Genomic DNA, 23,479 nt, shown 5'->3' on the forward strand with positions numbered 1-23,479 from the left:
GAGCTTAGAAAGTTAAAATAAAAAAACAGGACAGTGATTATTTGTGTGGGAAGTAAAGGAGATAGAGGAATCCTGAAGAAAAACCCTTACACGAAAAGCAAATGTTGCCAATCCTCTAAGTCATCATGGCACTGAAAAAGAAACAAGTTGATAGGAGGAAAAAAAAAAAAAAATAGGACTATCGTAGCTGCTCACATTAGAGATGATGGTATTTGAGCTTAGAAAGTTAAAATAAAAAAACAGGACAGTGATTATTTGTGTGGGAAGTAAAGGAGATAGAGGAATCCTGAAGAAAAACCCTTACACGAAGCTCACAACCTCTTCTGTTAACCTATATTGCTTTCAGACTAGACAAATATTCTCTCTTTTGTCTCCTTGTAGCCATCTGTATAATCATTGAATGAAATATAACAAACTGGTTATAAAGATCCACATTAATATTCACAAAGATAATTAAATTTTTCCAGAAATACACGGAATCTGGAATTTACAGTGGCCATGTGAAATTTACATCTGGTGTGTACTTTTCTCTGTGGGAGATTAGGAGTCGTGAGGATAAACTCTTTTATACAGAAGGTCCCATGATGACTTTGATCCTTTCTGTTCACCTTAAGGTCACAGGAATCTCCATCAATTCCCATGAATTGCCATAAGCCCATGATGACCTAAAGATGTCAGGGAAAATCTAGGATGAAGGGTATCCCTTGACTCCCTAAATATCTTTTGGGGGCTGTCAATCATGCCAATGATGATTTTTCTGTATATGAAAGGATTCAAAAATGATAAATGCTACACGGATGATAAAAATGAGATGGTGTGAGCTAGAGCAGAAGTCCCCAACCTTTTTTGGCACCAGGGACCAGTGCTTCTATGAGAACCTAAGGCCTGATGATCTCAGGTGGAGCTGAGGTGGTGATGCTAGCGCTGAGGAGCGGCTGCAAATACAGATGCAGCTTCACTCACTTGCCCACTGCTCCCCTCCTACTGTGCGGCCCAGTTCCTAACAGGCCACAGACCGATTCCGGTCTGTCGTCCGAGGGATGGGGACCCTTGAGCTAGAGAAAGGACCTCATTATATAGCGGTCTGAACCATAGGACCAAACTCAAAATTAAGATTTAGTAATATATTTAGTGCATTTGTTGTGGCCTTCCTAATTTTCAGCCTCTCTGCTAAGACCTGTATATTAATTTCTCATTTAATCCTTACATATTACTTGAGTAGCCCATATAAATTGTCCTGACTCTAAATATCTATAGTTGTAAAATGAAGATACTATGTATTTTTCCCCAGTCATAAAGTTAGTATAATATCTTGACCATAGGATCTGACACATAACAAACTCTTACTAAATGTTGGATAGCTACAAGGATAGTGGTATTGGATTATGTAAGTTTGTCTAGTTTGGTCATAATCATTCACTGTATATATAAAAAGTATTTATTGAAAACATGCACACCCAAGAAATAATAAATGAGTAGTACATAACCATACCAAAGCATGTTTTTTGAAAATATCATAAAGTTATGTATTTAGTAAATACTGAGGACTTATAGTGATTGCTGGGAAATAATAGGTGACCAAGATATGGCCTGTTAACTCTAAAGGGCTAGAAATTAATTTATATTGAAATAATTTGTTTACTTGTCTAATATGCACCAGTAATGGCATAAGTACACCATTCCAGTCTGCAACCAGATGTAGTTTTTTTCTAGGGGAACAGAAGTATTTTACACCGAAAATGCTCACCCCTAAACACAATGCCCGCCCCTATGGTCTAATCTAGTTGTATACATTTAAGCAAGTGCAAAATCCAATATCATGTACTTTGTATCTAATAAAGGTGATCCAGACGTGCTTCTTTTGCCAGTGAACTTCACCATGCTCTGGGCCCTGCCCCTTTTCCATACCTGTTCTGTCTAATTATAGACCCTTAACTTTGGGAGGACGTTTAGGTCTTTCGCTGTTTTTTTGCACCATTAAATACATCTTCCATAACTCTGACTCTTCTCAAGGACTTCATAAATCTTATTCTCATTTGCTGTGAATCTTACATACCCTAGCAGACATCCTGAACTCGATTTGCATCCTGAGGCCCAATTTGAAAAGCATTTTGACTCGACCTATTCCACTCTCCAGCAAACTGACTTAAAACACAGAGGACAGAGCTGGTAAACCTTTGATAGATGGGTCGAAATGGCATTTCTCCCTTTTTAGCATGCTCTTTTCTTAAAATATGTAATATTGTGTTTTTCTCTGCAATACTAAGTCAAATCTGATTGTCCTTTATCAAAAGCAAGGTTGTATATAATACATTATGTCAAATCAGAATGTAGAAATATAAGGAAAAATAAAGGCTTAGTTGAAATGACTCCCATAAATATCTGAACATCAGATAAGGATGTCAATCTCTCTTTGTTGGGATGCAAAATAGAAGATTTATTTTGCTTTATGAGTATAATAATGTTAGATAACACTGCTCGGCCTATACAAGAATCTTTGCTTCTTTCAGAATATAAAAATTATTGTTTTGTTTCATACAGGGGACAGAGACTTCACCAAACAATAAAAAACAAAAATGAACACAAACAAACAAAAAAGACCCCCAGAAACATTTAAACGTCAGATCAGCACTTTCCAAATTGTTTTTCTCTCTCAAGATACTTATTGTATTTTTACCATCTTAAATCACTATTCTAAAATATGTTATTAATACATGTAGTTTGATGGTCTTTGATAATTATTAGCCCAGTTTACCAAGCCACACTAACATTTCAGCTAAATCGATTTGCCACTTTAGTGTTTGCATCTCAAAATGTGAAACAAATATGTATGCGCCTAAGGGAAGACACCATAGTGTGGTGGTGACATGGCTTTGGGAGCGAGATGGCTAGCAGTGTGCATGAAGTCTAATTGCTTCACTGGCAAAGATGGTTGAATGTGTTCCTCCATGGAGATATGCTGTGCAGGTCTCCCCTCAAGGAGGACCATCAGTAGACAGCCTCTGGCCATCTGCTCCTGAGAATCTGCTTCATTTACAGAGAACCTCCGCCCCAGAGGTAATCTGCGAATTAAGCAAGCAGACAAAGGCCCTACCCTTTGGGCATGATGCAGGACTCCTGAAAATCAATATTCATTCCAGAGAGACCACTGGAATGAATTGCACCATGGTTTTGCTGGGACTGCGTTGCAATTGGATGTCTTCCCCGCCCATCCTGCTTCTGTCCTCTCCCATTCACAGGTGCCGATCCCTAACAAACACCTTGCACCTCCAACTCCACCTGTTTCCAGGGAAAACAACATGTAACACATTTGCTTTCTGGGAATAAGAATATCTGTAATTCAGAGAGTTAATGTAATAGAGTATAAATCTGAATATATGTGAAAAGCACTAAAAAGGCATTAATAAGATCCACAAAATATTTCCGGCATCGCTCATTGCATATCTCCTCTTACGACAAAGAATACGTGTTAGAGTTTGTTGAACATACTCCAGCAAGTCTATTCCAAGTGAAATTTTATTTCATGCCACTTCATGCAGTTAGATAGAAAAAGTCTGCTGCTGACATCAGAGATTGCCAACACATGGAAATGCAGAGACCAGAGTCTGGCTAAAGGAGTCACCAGCCCCCATTCTCAAAATTGTTGTCATCACTGAGCTCTGGGGAACAGAAGGGGCAGGTTGAAAAATAAAGTTTTATAACAAAGTTGGGCAGGAAACAAATTCCCCACTTCAAGCAGGTAAGCATCACAGTATTTTTCAGGATGTCCTTTCACAGCCGATAAGATAGTTATGGGAATTTCCCTCAAAGCTCCACTAAATGTAGACTCAACATGAGTGCACACTGTCACAGGACGAAGGTCCTCAGGGCTCTAAGGCAAGCATGGAGATGTCAATTCCCATCACATGTAGCAGAATTCTAACATAATTTCTTTGACTGCTACGGGTTTTTAAATATTTTTAAAATCTTATCTTTATGGAGTTTCTGATACAGAATAAGATCCCAGAATGATATGGGAGCCATTTATTCAAATTACTGATGAAAATCTAAACCCCTAATCAGTCTAGTGTAAAGGTGGCAAACTTTTTTATACAGTAAATGTTTTAGACTTTACAGGACATACTGCCTCTGTCACAACTAAACTGCAGTTGTAAGGCCTAGAATGAGGGTGGCTGTGTTCCAATAAAATTTTACTTTTAAAAAATGTGCTATGCCAGATTTGGCACACAGGCACTAGTTAGCTGACCCCTGGCCTAGCATGATAAGAATCAAAGTTTTCATTAAGGTCATGGGTCCTCTCTTAAGTAGATTCATGGAAATAAACAAACAGAGGCACTCACGCAGCAATAAAAAGATATGTAACCCAGTACACATATTGGAATAAGCGTTGTGATATTTGCCATGCTCAGTGTCTCAGACCAGTACAGACCCCTGAGCATGTCCTGCCTTCTATCCCATGTTCCAGGTACTCTGCAAAACAGTGCAAAGTCCAGTGCTTAATCGTGCTGCTTACAGTCTCTCCTTCGTAAAGAGTGCAATGCACCTCAGCAAGTGAACTTACCTGTGAAGTCCTAGTGCAAAAAACTTGAGTTCCAACTGATTTGGCCACAACGTCTTTAGCCACAGTAGTGTTTCTGACAGCACAGTCAGGGAGATGCTGCTCTTGGAGAAAGGCAATATATGTCTATTTGTCACATTTAACAGGCACAGATGCACTTTTATATTATAAAAAATGTTTTGTTAAACATTGGTTTGCAGCCTCTGTATGGAAAATTTATAGGAAGACACAATTTTGAGCCAACTGCAAGTGAAGACGCTATTTAGAGCCACATATAATGAAATAAACCCCTTAGTTATGAATCAGTTATTATATTTCACTGAACTCCAACTGTTTCTTTCTCACCGCTTAATTTCATTCTAGCTTTTGTTATTATGCCTAAAGAAACCATTTTAACATTTTCTCGCATGCACTTTGAGTATCAAAAATTCCATCTACAAGTTTTCAGCTTTTGCCTCTAATTGCTCTACTGGTTGCTATAACTGCTTTAATAAATAATATTATCTGAGTTAGGCTAGTCTCAGAATTCTAAGGTCCCTGCATCTCATATGATTTATTATTCCTCTGAGGAGAAAAAGATTTTTTTCTACCCAAAGCATTTCTTTACAGTGGGATACAGAGTGAGAGGGAGAGAATAAAAAATGAGAGAAAATTATAAACACACAGTCCAGCCCACCCTGCAAATGAATACTATTTTTTCCACAGTGTGAGATATTCCCACGCTAACATCGCTGGGTATCTACAGCTGCTTCTATTCAAATTCATTAGGAAACTAGGAAATATTGTCCACCACGTGACTCTAAAAGCTTCATAATCTAGTTTTATTTATCATTTTTGGATGGCATGTATTAAAAGCTATTTAGATTAATGGGAAGGTCTTCGGTTTTCCATGGCTGTTCAGCCAGCCCCCTCGCTATAGAATAAGGTAGGTACACTAAGGCAAAGGCTCTGTCTTTATAGAAATTCCTCGAGAAAATGCAATATTACTTATACAGCTAAATAAGTTAAAAATTATATATATATATATATATATATATATATACATATATATATATATATATATATACATATATATATATACACACACACACACAGTCACACACACACACACACACACACACACATATATATATAAATTAATCAATGGTGATGTGACTAAATTAATATATGAATTAATTAATTACCACTACTTGAACTAGTAGGTACAGCAAAGTTTTTCTCTTTTTTTGGAAAAATGACTTGGAAGAGTCATTGGGAGACATTCAAACTTTTATCTGGCTAAGAGTATGCAGGAACAAAGACCTGGGCCTCATACTGCACCCTCGCACACTGCTGGTGGGAATGCAAAATGGCACAGTTGCTAGGGAAGAAAGTGTGGACATTCCTTAAAAAATTAAAAATAGAGCTCTCATATGATAAATACTCACTTCTGAGTATTTATCCAAAAAAAAAAAAAAAAGTCAGGGTCTGGAAGAAATATTAGCACTCTCTTGTTAATTGCAGCACTATTTACAATAGACAAAACATGGATACAAACTAAATGTCCATCAACAGGTGAATAAAGAAAATGTGCTATCTAGATAAAGTAAAATATTATTCCTCTTTAAAAAGAAGGGCATTGTGTAATAAATGACAACATGGATGAACCTGGAGAGCATTATGTTAAATGAAATAAGCCAGTAACAGAAAGACAGATACCATATGAGCACTCTTATAGAAGGTATATAAAATAGTCAAAGTCATAGAAGACTAGAATGGTGGTCACCAGGGGCTGGGGGAAGGGGAAAATGAGAGTCGCTAATCAACATATGAGTTCCAGTTATAGAAGATGAGCAAGTCCTGGAGACGTGCTGTGCGATGCTGCGCCCGTGGTTAACGGTGCCGTATCATGCACTTAACATACCTACCCTCTTAACTGATTTTTAAGTGTTGTTATTACAGTTAAAAACAAAACAACTAGGTCCTTATCAAAAATGGGAGTTACTGCAAAACTGAAGAGAGAGTCTACCCTCCAAATTAATGCCAGGTTCTCCACAGTATGAAATATTTTCACTTTGGCATCATCAGATATCAGGACTTTGAGGAGTGTTCTCAGGATAAGAGCTCATTAACTGTAAGCCTGGTAACTGAGGTGAATTATAAAAATGCCAGAATACAAGTAGAGGGGGGAAAAAAAAGCAACGCTCTTGTGTTGAGTGGGCACTTACATGCAAGAGAGGAATTAGGACAACAGAGCACTGTGGCCACCGTGAAGGTAGGTCAACCTACTCTGCCTGCTGAATGGCCATCATTCCCACTTTTAATTGAAGCAGCTCATGTTGTCTTAATCAAGGTGAATGCTCTGAAGGAAACAGGAAGCAACTATGTAAAACAAAGTCATAGGCCATCTCAACACCATGGGGACACCAAATACACATTTGAAATAAATGTATCGAGAGGTAAAAGAGAAACCATAGCAGGATGACTTATATTTAATATCTACTCTGTGCTAGAAGTTTTTACCTCTAATATAAATAATTTGTGGCACATAACATTCTTTCAGAATGTCTGTCACAAAGTATAGGCTTGGTAAACATTTAGCTATCATCATCCTACGCCTTATGCAAGATGCTGGAACCACTGAGCAAGGCATATGCAGACACAGTGGTCAATGGTAGGAAGAAATTGGCTTTAAAACCTGCCCCCACACCCCCTGCTGTATCACCATACGCAAGGAGCTCACCCTTTCAGAGTCTAGGCTTCCTTCTCCATAAAACTGGAATCATATCATGATGTCTTTTATTAGATTTAAGTGACATAATACATATTGGAAACTTAACCTTGATTCATCAAATAACAATAATGTCATTTCCCCTTTCCCCTCCCTAATCACACTTTGGTTCACAGCCAACAATAACAAACCCACATAGAGGGGCTAGACTGATGAGCAAGGAATACTCTACCCACACTCTGGATAGTTCCACAGACCCGGGATATTTTCCTTCTCTCTTGGTATGGACCCTGGATTGAAGGAGGCCATTTAGAGAATGAATAATTTATTATTTCAATTAAAATTGGTCCATTCAGCTGTCCTGACATATAAAGACACAGCTGGAGTCACAGAGATCATAGAGAAAGAAAAGAAGTATAGCATAGGGACCAAGAGCAGGCACTGTATTATCAGAAAAACCCAGGTATGCATCACAGTTCCACTCTTGACTATTTGCTATGATACTGGGAAAGTTAGACTTTTTATTCTCAGTTTCTTCATCTGTTAAATGAGGATAATGAGCACAAACATTATGTGACAGAGGTGTTAAGGAATTAAGTGAGTATATTTAGTACCGCCTAGCCACATATTAAGCACTCAGTCATGACAATATTCACAGCAGTAGCAGGGGCAAATTAGACTAAATGAGGTTAGACCATTTATCCTGTAATTGTTAAAAGAAAAAAAAAACAGATAATTCTGTACACATTCAATAACCTTTAGCAGAAGAATATCTGCTAAAATAAGCACTTGGTTTTTAATTTGCATTTAAGATATGAAACTGATGGTGGCTTTCTTAACTGGTAATACTAATTACTACTATATATTTTATTTAAGAACTTTTTAATTATCTCAGTAACCCTGTGAGGAAGATGATATTATCTCAAAACACAGATGAGGAAACTGAGTCTCAGAGAATTCCAGAGACCAGCTGTCTGACTGGCAAGTCAAAAGGATAGGGTTTGAACATCAATTTATGTAAGTTCGAAATACATCATCTCTTAAATAGTTTACACAACTTAATTCTATATTACTGAGAGACATACAGTGTTGAATAAAGTAGCAAATGCTTAATTAGCGTTCCTGGAAGGGAGATGGGAAGACCACAAATTCCGCCTTTATATTGTTGTCTATTTTCTCCTGTAAGGGAACATACATACATAGACATAGATACAGGTGCAGATATAGAGATAGGTGTAGGTTAAGGTAAGAATTTTAAAATATATCACATTTCCTGCTTGACAATGCGCTGTAAAAAGAAGTTGAGTCTTACAGTAAGTTGAACAACCAATAAATGACTGCATGTTTTAACATGGCAGATGACACAAATAAATGCCTATTTCTTGCTGGATGGCCAAGTAAACATTCCCCTAAGAGATGGACACATTCTTGTCGGCATATACAAGACAACAGTCCTGAAGACACAATAATGGCTTGCTATTTGTTACTCAGTAATTCCTTGAATATGCATGTTTTCTAGTTCTGTTTATAAAGGTTAAATGGCTCTAAATCTGTCTGCTAGACTCATAAGGAACTATACACTGCTCTGGCTAGTCAGGAAATTTAATTTTCTACTCAAATCAACCAATTGTGTACATAAAGCAAAAAGCTTCTCTATAACCCAATAGGGAAGAGAGAAGACATCTACAAAAATGCAGAACAGATGCTGAAAATGCAGTTAGTAATTCTTACATTTATATCCCATGGAGCCAATCCACCTCCAATCAGGACTGTGTGGGGCTCGCCTTCTGAATAATACATCGACGCTCTCTTATAAATGATTTGTAACAGTATTCACCCCATTTTTTTTTGGTGAGAGCACAGACGTCAAGAAACTAACACCTGCCCGACATATATCAAGAAGTACAGACATGTCCATGTCATCAAACGGTACTTTTTGTGTTCATCTTTTCCTGGTAACGCAGCCCCCAAACCCCTTTAGTTTGCCTAAAAACAAAACGTTCCCAAGTTAGGCACTTGTTACTAAGCAGACTCAAGCTTCCTCTACACCTGCCTTTCAGAACAGTGACAATAATAAAATAACAATAGCAATAGTAATAATAATCAATACAATGACAACCATCACTGGATTCCCTGTGAAATCACTGGAATTATCAGTGAATCTCCATTTTTACCTCTGTAAATGGGTAGATGACAAACTGAGCAAACACCTGCGGGGGACTACGAACCTGGGTTTTTACTCAGTTCTACCAAGTTACTGTCACTATGGTATAAAAAGTTCCTCAAACCTCAACACTAGCAGGTTAAGGACAGGTCTGTGCACAGAAACCGTGTTCGGGCTGGTGCTATAGATTTCGTGTTTGGCGTTTATATGTAAGTGCCCTCCTAGGTGAACCCCTCCCTTTTCCTAAGGACTCCTGGCTTGGCACACTCCTGAGCCCCATATGTGTTCCTTGCTGACAAGAGCAGAAATCTCATCAGATTGAATACTACCACCAGCTTCGTGGCTGGTCTCTCATTTGGATCAATCTTGCTTGCTCTCTTCACAGCCATCTCTTATACTTGGAGGTGTGCAGAAAGTGGCAACTACTTCTTTCTGTGCTCTTTCAGAGGAAATGGAATAACACAAACATGGGGCAGATTTGCTCATTCGACAAATATCACCACCCTTATTTACATCAGATGTCAATATGAAGCCATTTCATGACTTCGCTATTTAGTCAGAAAATGGATGTCCACATTAATTTATTTTTCTGGTTACTTTCTGCTCTTGTATTCAACGCTTGGCCCTTTGAGAGACACAATTTTCTCAGCCAAATGCAGGGCATTCTGTATTTCTATAGCTGGTCAGATTCCTTCAGAACCGAGAATGGGCAGCTGACCATTTCTCAAATTTCCAGGTGGAATTTTATCTTCTTAGAGGTTGGGCTCTTCTGAAAGAAACATGTGTGTGTGTGTGTGTGTGTGTGTGTGTGTGTGTGTGTGTGTGTGTGTGTTATCCTTATGCATACATTCTTTATTATTCTGAATTTAGAAACGGCTTGACTTAAAAATATCTTTTCTCGATCTGAAAAGAATTATTTTTTGCCCAAACTCAAATTATTTGGGGCACTGACTATTATGATGTTCACTTCCAGCCTCATCATTTCAGTACCCTTGTGAGTAATGAGAATGCAATACATAAAAAAAGAAGTAAATACATAAAACCTCCAGAAAGCTCGCTTGTCTGGAGTTTCTCTGAGTAAAGAAATTAGAAGAGTATCAGCTTTATATCCCTGTGAACCATGTGAATGAGTCGAGTATGAGCTGACATCTAACTTATAGATTAACTGGACAATTTTCTAAAACAGTGTTACTCCATTAAATTTTCTCTCTCTCTTTTTTTTCAACGAACATTTCTAAGACAATATTTGAAATCCGCACTCAAACACATCATTAGCTAACACTTCACCCTTGGAGACCAGTGTACAAGTTATAGATTTTTAGTGTTCTTTTGGGGAAAAAAAAATGCTATTTAGCATGAACACTGGGCTGTCATTTGGGTGACTGGCAAAAGAGAAAAGATGTATGCAGTTCAACAGAAAATAATAGAATTGAGCCTCATTTCTTAAAAAAAGGCAGAGAAACCTTAACAAAGGATTATTTCTCATCTTGGGAAAAATTTCTGAGCAAGGATAGTATAAACAAAAGGCAGTTTTGAAATAGCAGAGAAAGATTTTTGTCTAAAAGGCACCAATCCAGATGTGCTGATCTACCAGAAATACCCATGAAGTGATAAGATAATTTCAAAGCCAAACACCAAACAGAAATAAGATAGGGGCCTCTTAATGTGTTGAGACAGTGTCTTCATGCCTCTAAATTCTTATATATAATTCACTGTAACTGTCAAAGGAGAAAGAATAAAAACCAGCAATACTTTCATAATGCTAGAAAGAAAGAGAAATGCACAAACAAGCAAAACTAATGTAATATAAAAGATCCACCCAAATGTACTGCAAAACATATGCGATTTTGTGTTTTCATTGAGCTCGAATTCTCTGAAAGCTGGAATAGCTTGATTCGTCTTGATATTCCTGGCTCCAGGCCTTGTACATGCATGGTTCTTACTTGATGTGTGGGTGCATCCACGTGGGCCATGCACACATGCGCATACACATAGACATGGTATGTGCTGACCAAAATTCCTTGGTCATGTGAGCATAGTCCCAAAGGCAGCCACGGATATACATTTAATGTAATTAAATGTATATTTAATTGCATTTTGTGCTAATTTGCCTGTCATTTGATGAAGCCGATATGCCTTTTAAAAGAGAAATACCTTATAGGACTGGAAGTGATGTCAGGGTCACGAGCAGTCACTTGACCAATCACGGAGTTTAGAGCAGCATTTTCATGAACTTCGAGGAGGTACGTTGGGGAAGAGAAGACAGGAGGCTCATCTGCATCCTCAACGACAATTTTGACGGTCGCAGTATCTTTAAAGGGCCCCCTGCTGCTGAAACGTGGGTCAGTGTGGACATTGGCTGCCTCTACCTTCAGTGTATAGGATTTTTTGGTCTCAAAGTCCAGAGGCTGTTAAGAAACGACAAAGATGAATGTTTCTCACTAATGACCACAGCAGCAAGAACAAATGAGTATAATGCTGATGGATGATAGTTATGTGCATGTAAGCCCATTTGTGAGCCTTAATGGGGTCCCCCTCCATTCCCCCAGATTCGACCTGTAAATTTTACAGGCATTTATTGATATCTGTTTATTGTACAAGCTCAGTGAATCTAATCTCCTATTGTTGTGTTTTGTTTTGCTCATTTCACTTGGAATTCACAAAAATATTCACAGTCATGAATTGTGCCATCAAAATTTCACTTCAGAGTCATAATAAAATTTTACTAGTGATAGCATGACCTGCATACCAATCAGCCAGTTAATCGAGCCTCTGCCGGTAGGAGATAAGGCAGCATCAAACACAATCTCTATCTGGGAAGAATATTTTATCATTTCGGCAACAGTGTGTGCAATGTAAAGAACTAGCAATAATCATTGTTTAGTCCAAAAAGACATTGTAAAGCATAATTTAGCACTAATCTCAACACAGAGTATTTTCTTATTTCACTCCCAAAGCATTGCTGCTTACTGAACATGTGGCTAAAATGGAAGTTATTATTTTTTAGGATGTTCTTAAAAGGTCTCTATTATGAGTTCTATAATATGAAGCAGGTAGGCATCTAAAGAAATATGTATACAGATACATATGTATTTGTGTTTATATTTAGGAAAAGAAAGGGTGAGAACAGTATACACAGATACCTACATCTGGCTGTGCCGTCACCAAGCACTAAAAGCAATTTGAAATGACCTCACTGCACCATTACTGGCAATATTTTTGACATATTAATACTTCATTTCTTAAAAGCCTCAGAGACTGTAGTTAATGACTTCGGTAAATACAGCTAGGTAAAAGAACGTAATCGCCTTAAATAACCAGTAGCCCATCTGCCTCAGAACCCTTACGATCCAATTCCCAGCAACTCGGAATACTTTGGATTTCAAGAAAGTACATCTGTCAAGGTTCAAAGACACAATTTGGGTTGGCATTGCAATTTCTTATAAGAAAGAGAACTTTAAATCTGCAATGCAGATTAAAAAGAAAAATGAGAAGCTGGAACATAAGCTAGCATTAGTGAACTCTTTTAGAACTCCTGTATAAGCTTAAACATATATTCTTATTTCAAAATTCTGAATTTTTGTATCTGAATTCAGTTCTAACGGGACTTGACTTTTTTTGAAAGATTTTCTAGAAAACAAGGCAGATACTCACTTCCCTGTCTATTTTGAAATCACCAGGCACATGTAGGGTGAATAGAGCATTCGGCATCAGCACTTTTACAATTTGCCAATCATCCCTACTGTGACACTTCTGCAACTTCAAATTCTTCACAAACACTGGTAAGTAGAATAGATTACATTCTGCTTTATTCTTAGCTCAACGTAGTGACAATGTACCCTAAAACATCCTGGTGTCCTTAGGATTTCATCAGACAAAAAAGAGGACCCATGAATTGTGGAAATGTGACTCCCTACACAGAGTTCTCTGGACTGAAATACACATTTCTTGGTGTGAAGCTGTGTATTATGTGCTTCCAAGTTTATGAATAACAGTGAATAAAAATACAGCAAATGGCTAATCACTTCAGTTTATAAAAGCACCTTATGGTAACAAAGGATGACAGTTAATAATAATAATAAAAATGACATTAGGAATCATTAGCCATGGAAAATGTGGCTTTGGGTTATTCGATAATTGACTCAGGTATAATTATACTGCATTCTACTTCAAACTGAATTTTTAAATACTTTGCAATGCTTCATCCTAAACTCAAGCCAGGTATAAAGGTAGTGTTGCTCAGCAGAGAGTTGAAGTAAATACATCCATTTTTTTCTCATAATTGATTTTAAAATTTATTTTGTATATGAAAGTATATCCAGAAAACTCTAGGTCCCCACTGCCATTACCTGTTCAATGGGAGATTTTAAGAGCGTCATCACTGGAAGCATGACAGAGAGAATTTGAGAGAAACTTGGAGTCATGTCAATGTGATGCTAATCAAGACAGAGGGAAAAATTACTGTCTCTCAGTAGTGTGGTCCATACCTACCTTCTTATTCATGAACAAGCACATCTATTTACAATTAATTCATACTATGTTATGACAGAGATGTGAAGAACAACATTAGACAAATATTTTTTATCCTCATGATGAAAATAAAAGGGTATTTTTCCTTACAAATGCCTGTCCATAAAATAACAAAGTGTATTTGACACATTTTTATGAATGTAGATGTCATGATGAAAAATAAATATGGAAAGAGTTGTACAGAATTTTTCACATCTACCACACACACACAAAAAAATGTTTGCTGGCAAACACAGTCACAGACTGTATACATCATTTGTACTGTTTATGGAGATGCTTCTTTGTCCAGTAGTGGCCCCACACCCAGGAGCAAGGCAAAGATGAGCTTCCTTTAACACAATGCTTGAACTTTTGATGCATGAGGGAGTATCCTATGGTAGCAAGGCTGGCCCCGTCCTTCCAGTGCCCCAAACTAGCCAGAATAACTGAAGTTGACTACTACGTCTGTCTTCGAGTTTCCCTGAAAACCGACCCTGCGATATAGACTTAAGAAACTTCTTGTGTTTTGTGGGGATATCCTAGGAAGCAGGAATGCAGAAATGGGGAGAGTTAATATAGAGAAGGATTAGAAGTCATTGAACTAGCCACCTTTGTGGGGAGCTGAGGCTTCTGCCCACCAGAAATCCTCTTAGGAAACCATAGACAATATGCCTCAAGATAATTCTTTCGAAGAATAAGGACTGTCCACCAATCTGGATCCTTCATTTCTCGAGGGTTGTCTTCAGAGCATCGACTTTCCTACAAATTCCCGCAGCTTAGAGAAAGGCATTGTGGCACAGATGGGAGAGGAACAATGAGTGAGATGGGAACCTAGCGCCACCACGTTAACTGTCTACCTGAGCGTTAGCTGAAATACAAAGTGGGGCCAAGGACTATGAGGCACACAAAAGTCTCCAATTTTTTCCAGCTAAAGGAGCTAAACCTCTGTCGGCTCTAAATTTATGTCCACCCAGCTCCCACAGACGTCAAAACGCATGTTTCAAAGAAGTATTTTGAATGTGAACAACATCTTCCTTAGCTTACCTTTCTCAGTCGTATCACACCATCCTGGGCCTGGGCATCAGAGGTGACTTCAAAGAGTGCTGTTCCATCTCCATCAATGATGTCGTACGATGACTGTGCATTTTCACCAATATCCTGATCATTGGCCTTCACCCTCCCTATTGCAGTGCCAAGGACCACGTCTTCTGGTACTGAGAAGTGATACAGACCTTAAAAAGGAAGAGAAATGCTGAGCACTACTTGGTTTCCATTCATTCATTTATCCATTTAGCAAATATTTAGTGTGCACTTCCTTTGTTCTGGGCACTCCTGTAAATGCTACCAATATGGTAATGGGGAAGACAAAAATGACCCCTTTCACTGTGGAATGTACAATCTTTTAAATGAGTCAGAAACAAAAAGTTCCCCGTAGAGGTAGTGATCCCTCCTCGAGACTTAGTTCTGAGATAAACTTATTCAACCCTGTGTTTACTCAGTATGTATTTGGAGCAGAGTTATATCAGGATATTAGTGAGTCTATGTGATTGTTTTTCCCAGTTTACTGTATAATCACATCAGCAGCCCATGGGGATGCTCATTGTTGCCCAATATAAAATAGTAAGCTAATTTCAGCACAGAAAGATGCAACGTGTAACACTCTGAAAGTCACTTTTGAAGTTACCTTTATGTTTACAGACTTGTAGACCATTTTTGATAAAATCCAATTACCAAACTTCTGCTGTGCCCTGTGGCAAGCTGCTCAGACACATGAAACACTTCTTGGTACTAAAGTCCTCATCGCTCTGAAGACCAAAATCCCTGCCTTCAAAACTCTCTAGGCAAAATACAATTACAGGGAACTTTCATTCTCTCCTGGGGGCAGTAAAATGTATCTAATTAGTGGCATTAGTCCCATTTTTATTCAAATCACTTTAGTTGTTGTCTTAGTGTTACTCCCTGTCACGTACTGTCATCAGTGTAGAGGAATTTGTTGGAACCTCAAACTTAACCCCTGGCCGTGACCACTTTGGTGCATATCTGCCCGGCATCTCACTGCCAACTCCTGCATTTATTTGTCTGAGGATTTTCTCTGACCTTCAGAACCCACTTTGCCCATGGCCCGTCAGGCCAGAACTACCAGAGAATTCATGCCCCACAGAAGCAGCCCTCAAAACCTCACACGAGTTAATATATAACATCTCGGGCTCCTCCTCTTTCGGTTGGGATAACATTACTAGCGCTTTCTTTTCTTTTATTTACAGTGTTCCAGAGTTTCCCCAATGGGATGAAGCTCCTGTCACCCACAGTCATAGCTGGCTTAACAATACACATTCTTGGATCTTCCGTCTTTCTCTTTCTCACATCCCCACTTCCCCTACTGGCATTTCTTGGGATCATCTCCAAGATAAACTACTTATAATCAAATTCTTCTCTCAGTGCCTGTTTCTGGGGAATCCTAACCCAGACAACCAGGAAGTTTTAGTCCCATTGCAACAAAAACAAGGGAAAAATAAACAATCAATGAGCTATAAACCCAAAAGGAAAAATGAAATCTGGAGAACATTACCTAATTCTAGTTTGAACTCAATCACTGAGTCCCTGGGATAAACAAAGGCTCATTTTATCCAATATAACAAGATTATTCGAATGATGGCTAAGGTTTTCTTCTAGCACTAATGCACTTTTATTTAATGATGAAATAAAAATGTCCCTTAAAATCATGAAATTATGGGACCGGGGAACAAAAACGTTTTCTAAACAGTTTCACCATAAGGTAGGCACTGAAAATCATCATGTAGAACACAAATCTCCCAATTCTCTAGTAATTGGTTTAATGATTCCATTTCCTTCAAACTTTATATTCCAGGTTAGGTTTGAGATGGTCCCGTCAGGTATGTTTATTTAGTAAACAAGCCAGCAATGGATCTCACCTTGCTACCAGTCAGTCCTGCTTCAGGAAGCCTGGGGAAACCAAGCAAATGGAAGGTTTCTTATTCATTTCTATTCTGCTCACTCTCATCATCTCTATCAGTGTGATCAAAGTTAATAGTTATTACCTCCAAGAAAGGGAATACTTTCAAAACTCATCTGCCACTGCTGAATTGAAGCTCATTTTTCCAAGAAAGAGTAGTTCCCAATTAGAGTATTAACTATAATGGCATCCGAAAAAGAAATAAGAGATTTGGGGGAAGGATAGGAGAAATGGTATTCTCTTTTTCAATAATTTTGTGCAAAAAAAAAAAAAAAAGTTGTATTGTTGTCAGATTTATGAATGGCCAGATGGAAAATTCTTAATAAAAATGCATCTTTTCTACCTTGGGATTTCTGAAGATAAATCCTCAAATATACCTCAAATATGTAATTTTCAAGACCCACCTCTGTCCATCTCTCTCTCTCTCTTTCTTTCTCTCTGTCTTCTCTTTTCTCTCCAAAAACTAGTTCTCCTATGATATTTCCTATCCCAGCAAATAGCACCGGCGTGCATCCAATCTCTTGTGTCAGAAATATAATTCACCTCCTCAACTGAAAATGTAATCTATCCTTAGATCTATGTTATCATTACCTCTCTTAAATGTCTATCACACCTATACCCTTTATTCCACTTACACAGTGACCACTCTTGCTTGCAGGGCTACCATCACCTTTTACATGAATGATTTCGATCACCCTTAACTGGCTAAAATGTGGAGAAGACATTGGAAGAAGGCCAGATTTTATTTCCTCTGATTTCCTTGAAATCAAATCCTATTATTCAATCTACAATTTAAAATCTTTTAATGCTTCCCCGTGGTGTTAGGATAAAGATCACGGAACTTAACATGGCCTACAAATCCAATATGGCTAACTCCTGCCTAACCTCACTCTTTAGCTCCTGCGTGTCAGCTGGCATGAAATTCTGTTCTTTGTCATTCGGGGCCATACAGCCTTCTTCCACAGGGCTTTTGGACATTCTTCCCCTCCACTTGCAAAGTCCAACTCCTGCTCCACCTGCTTTCACCTTGTTTCAGCGAATTCCTTTCCATCGTTCATACCTCAGTCCAAGAATCTCCATGCCAGAAAGGGCTTCCCAAACCATCTCTTTAAGTCAGATTACTCTGACAAATACTCAGAAGAAAAAGATTTGAGGAGAGTACAAGAGAGTTGGCAAAGAATGATCATCTCCCTGATTCATTGATGGCGGCAGCCTACAAGGCTAAGCATGGTATCTGAGGCAGAGCTTGACTTTTGCAGGGTTGAGTAGTGTCAGTGGTCACTGATATACCCCCAGTTGCAGGAAGGAGGGGTGTATACTTTGGAGCAAGCGTACCGTCTATCTGCCTTTCCACCTCAGACACACAAGATTTAGCTTCTTTTATATAACAAGTGTTATCATTGATAGAGTAATATCTAAGGTGCATTTTAATCATTCTCTCAAATTTTCTTAATGGGAGGTATCATGTAATAGAGAAATAAGCACATATTATGCAGTCACACTCGTCGGTTCTAATTCTCAGCTCCACTACTTACTATATAGATGCCTGATATTTGGAAATTTTCTCAACTTCTTTGAAATCTATAAAATGGGAATACACTTAGTACCCAAATGACAGGAGAGCTGGTTTTTCACACATAGGTATGTGAAATGCCATGCCTTGTCCATAATGATTGTGATTAGTCTTTTGGATATTTCTGAAAATTAGAATATAAATTCAAATGAAAACATCACACTTAGATTCTCATCCAGTGCAGGAGATTCACTTACTCTGGGCAAATTTCGGAGGATTGTCATTTACGTCGGTGAGGGTCACTGTAAGAGTTGTGGTTCCAGACAGGCCACCGGAATGTCCACCCATATCTTTGGCTTGGATAACGACCAGGTACTCCTCCTTGGCTTCTCTGTCCATGTTGGGCAGGGCAGTTTTTATAATTGCTGAGGGGGAGAAATGGGAGAATGATGTTCAGGCAGACAGCTCATTCAGAAATAAATGTGTGGATCACACATACACAAGTCCCTACGTAGATAAATTTGTTTTCTTTTGATGTTTAACTGGTGTACATTTATGATGCCAACATTGAGAAAGATTGTAGTCATAGATGGCAATGAATAACTTGCAAAAATACATTTGATAATGTATTTTTTAAAACTTGCAAAAATATACATTAGAAAGTAAACTGAATTGGCATCCTCTTGCCTACCAAATTAAAGTATAAATCATAACACAACCTCATCTACCCAGGAAAACCCTGGAAGTGAAAGAATCCTACAATTTATTACAGACTCCAATTCCCCAACAAGAGGAGCAAATACACAAATAGCTTGAAGGCTTTGAGGTCAAAGATAAATTATTCTGAAGCTCACAAATACATTAGAGAGATGAAAGAAATAAATGCATTATTAGAATCAACTCAGATGAATAAAACACCAATCAGAATTAATATAGGGAAGTATCTAAATGCTAAAGTACTGTTCAACTACATTTATATTTTATTGTTTAGTTATATCTTCTCCATTGTAAACGTAATAAGTATCTGAGGAAAATGGAAAGATATAGAAAAGTGGGTAAAACATAAAATCATACAAAATAACATAAAATCATCAGGCTAAAATGTCAGTGTTTTTTCTTCTGGTATATTTTCAACTTTTATCTGCCTCTTTGTGTGATTTACTAGTAATTTAATTTTCTCGTTAAATATTCAAAATATGCATAAATATTTCTGAACTTATTTTGAAAATCTTTATTTAGCTCTTTCTCTACCCTTACATTCCTTTTCATAGATAAATATTGCTAACCTATGTGTATAATTCCAAGGCCATTATGTGTATATGCATACAGATGTGCATATGCATATGTAAACATTTAACCACACAGTTAATCATGGTATAGGTATGTTGGAGAACTTTTTTTATTCATGCAAAGGATATATATCTTTGAGATATTTTCTTGTTAGCACATAGAGATCCAGCTCATTACTTCTTACAGGTGCATAATTGTTCATTTATGAACGTACTATGACTAACTTGGGTATTCCCATATTAATGGATATTGCAGTTATTTACAATTTTTTCCATTTGCAAGAACAATCGGTAATGATACTATATTTTCTGTGTCCTGCATTTTTCCTTAACTCTGTCATAAGATGCCCCCCATATTGCCAAAATCCTACAATAAAAACTATTGTGACTAGCCTAATATTCTCCTATTGAATGAATGTGTGTTACACATCTCTGGCCCAAAAGAAAGAAAACTGTTCAAATTAAAGATAATTCTCCTCTTACTTCTAACCCAGGGACATTATAGATGTTTGATTCAAATCGAGAATGAGCCGCTCTATGGGACCTTTATGATGTAATCTTGTTTTTCTTTCTGTCTTTCTTTTTTGGACTCATATGCTTTAATTAAATCATCTTCCTGTAAAAGGTCTGCAAAGACTTCAAGTCCCTGAATCATTTGAGTAGCAGGCGAGACGCAAGAGTGCCCAAGGAAATCTAATCCACCCAGGCAGCGAGCAGGCTCCAGGAGGAGCTGTGCATTCTTACGCACTTTATTAGAACTTGACATAACTTTTATATCAAACCTTCCCATTCAGGGAGCACTCAACTGGATAACCATGTGTATTTGAAAACAATGTTTAATATAATAATTTCTTTCAATACAATGGTTTGTTTCAGGATTTGATCATATCATAATATAACTCAATAGATCATACTTGTAAGGTTATAAACAAAAAAACATAAATAAAGAGAAATAGAAAATAGCAATCATTCAGACTTGTATCACTGTGAGGCAATGTTGAGGAGAAAATAAAAATATGAGCAAAAAAGAGCAATGGCAATAACAAAATCTCATCATTAGCATGATGGGATACCAATATAGCTACCCTGCTATCTATATTCATATTTTCAGAATTCAGCATTTCTTCATTATGAGCCTAATTCCAACAGAAAAAAATAGAAAATTGTTTTATTCCCATGATAGTTACATGAGTACTTATAAAATTTAGATACCACCACATTCTAAGCTCATTGTGAATTAAAGCTATCCATTGGACGTTGGCATTTGACATGGCTCTTCTAATAATCAGAGAAAACTGATATAATTCCTCGAAGAAGATAGCAACTGTTTCCAAAGAAGTTCATGGGCTGAGGTCTATACATGAGTCCTCTAAGGTTAGTTCAGTAGAAAATATTTTATGATGTTCTTGGAGTTGGAGAAGATTGGTGCTCATTATTCTCACGATTTTTATAATGTATTGTTAGAGTGTAAATTAAAAAAATACTGATGTTTCTCACTTGGAATTAAAATAGTTTTGAGGCTCAATTGAAAATAACATACTTGGGTTTCTGTCTGTGAGTGATAGCAGAATGTGAGTGAAGCATCATGATAGAGATCTTTGCTTAGATGGTACAAGAAGAGCTTTCTGGGTCTCCACTGATTACAGAAATGTTTATGCCACTTCACTATAGAGGTATACAGCTTCGTACTACTTGTCTATTGACAAATTTGAGTCTCCTTATGAATGCTCTCTCATATTGAAGTCAGGCAACTTTGGTTTCTTATATTATTCTCACATTTACTAGCTTTATGACCATGAACAAGTTATTTAACCCATCAGGATCCTGTCAAATGGAGACAACAATCAACCTCTTGTAATGGGTATTCTACGATTATGTAAGATCATTCATGAAAAGTTCTTGGCACACAGTAGTTACCCAACTCTGATGTTTCCCTTCCCCCTTTTCCTTCCCAACCAGAATGTATTTTAATACCTTTCGGGTGGTGGATGGAGTGCTGAACATTCTCCATTCACTCCTCCAGATTCGCTTCCCAGAATTCTTCAACTGCTCTTGGCATGAGAGAGCGACTTTTATGGATTGTCTCAATCAACTTGCTTACTCTTTGGCTTTGTGTTCGACTCCACCAATATACATCACCCTAGGGGACCATGAGGATGAAACAGGATGACCCATCCCCACACCAAGTACCTCAATCGCATGTTTGGACACTCTATAGTTATTATCCTGGAATGTTGCTAGAGCATAACTGACATCCAATAGCTGCCCCTTTCCCTTGATCCTGCAGGCCTAGGGATGATGTTGGTACTTCTCTCACTAGCTTTGGGGTGCTTCCCTATCCCTTGATGGTCTCTCTTCTCTTAGCCATATCTTGGTCAATAGTTCTTTTGTTACACTCTCCTCAATCACCCGATTCCTACCAAAATCCTAAAAGATATGCTTAGGATACTGGTTCTTTATCCAAGTGTCAAACATGTTTCTAGCATGTTGTTCTTACAAAGATATTTATAGTTCAAAAGTATTTCAAGTACTAACATGTTGCTGTCCCAGGGACCGCTCCTTGAGATAGCAGAGCAGGGATGTATTTCCTTATCTATAAAAATGAGAATAATACCTATTCAGTTAAGTGAGTTGCTTAAAACCACCCAGCTGAGAAGCTGCATATCTGGAAGCCTTCATACTTCCTCTTCTCTTATACAATGCTGGGAGTAGGCTTCCTGATTTCTAAGGTGAGCAGGGAGCCTCTCCAAGGTCTCTTTAGGTCATGCAGCACACTTACTTGGTTTCAACACAAATGTATAATGAACAGCTCTTGCTTTGCCTGAGCTCCTGCCTATAATCTCAATCTCATACCTAGTAGTAACTCACTAGAAAATCAAAGTCAGAATTTCTGGAACATTTTTCTTGCCACTTTATGGCTGTGAAGGCAGGACAAGAAAAAATACCAGTGCCCTTGGCCCTCCTCCTTTTTTTTTTTTTTTTTTTCCCCATCCTGCGGGGGAGTATCTATACATATTACTTAATTTTTAAAAATTCCTATTCAAAAGGTAGATCATTCCACTTGAATAAATATTTCAAGATATAAGCTCCTAGATATATGCTTAAAAACTACCTTAAAAGTTCCTTCTGTTTCTTCTCTCTGAATTATTTGCCTTGGCTCACATATTCTCCCAAGCACTAGTAGCTTTAGGCTGTTTCTTTTGTGGATGAGAGAACGTCCATATTTTAAAAATTGTTGTTTATTAAATATCAGTCAATGCAGAGCAGAAAATGTAGCAATTAGGCTATTTTTCCTCTCAGATTTTGGAAGCCAAACATTTGACCCACGAACACATGCAAAAAAGTTATTAAAATCCTCAAGTAAATGGCATTTTTATTCATTTTCAACTTTGATTTTTAAACAGCAGATAGGAGATCCTTACACCCTTTTTTCCAAAATAAGCTAGTTTAAAACACCTTTTGATGGTGCTAATTTTAAATAGCTTCCAATTGCTCAAGACATGAACCTTGTCCCTCTTTTTTGGCAGTCATGCAAGCAAGGGTAGTGCTCACGTCTCCCCACGTGCTATAGTCACACATTCTCGATGCCCAGGAATGCGTTCGGAAGCTAAAATAATTATGTTGAAACTTTCATTACACTAACTTAGTAATAAATTAAGAGTTTTCAACTTTATGACAAGCAGTATAACAAATGCTGCCTTCTGGGGCAGTTAGTAAAATTCCTGGATGCAGGTATTGGCTAAATAACGTCACAAAAAAGAA

At 37.7% G+C, this 23,479-nt stretch overlaps 1 protein-coding gene across 1 annotated transcript in view; it reads right to left on the reverse strand.

Moving 5' to 3' along the window:
* CDH8 (cadherin 8) overlaps positions 1-23,479 on the reverse strand; it is a 334,115-nt gene that overhangs the window by 123,594 nt on the left and 187,042 nt on the right. Inside the window, exons 5-7 of the mRNA XM_011356674.1 lie at positions 18,686-18,853; positions 14,986-15,173; positions 11,587-11,840 (exon numbers count right to left, since the gene is read on the reverse strand). Of these exons, the coding sequence (XP_011354976.1) occupies positions 11,587-11,840; positions 14,986-15,173; positions 18,686-18,853 (610 nt within the window). The remainder of the gene's footprint in view (positions 1-11,586; positions 11,841-14,985; positions 15,174-18,685; positions 18,854-23,479) is intronic.

The sequence above is a fragment of the Pteropus vampyrus genome, unplaced genomic scaffold (genome assembly GCF_000151845.1).
Source record: "Pteropus vampyrus isolate Shadow unplaced genomic scaffold, Pvam_2.0 Scaffold29, whole genome shotgun sequence".
In the NCBI taxonomy this organism is placed as follows: domain Eukaryota; kingdom Metazoa; phylum Chordata; class Mammalia; order Chiroptera; family Pteropodidae; genus Pteropus; species Pteropus vampyrus.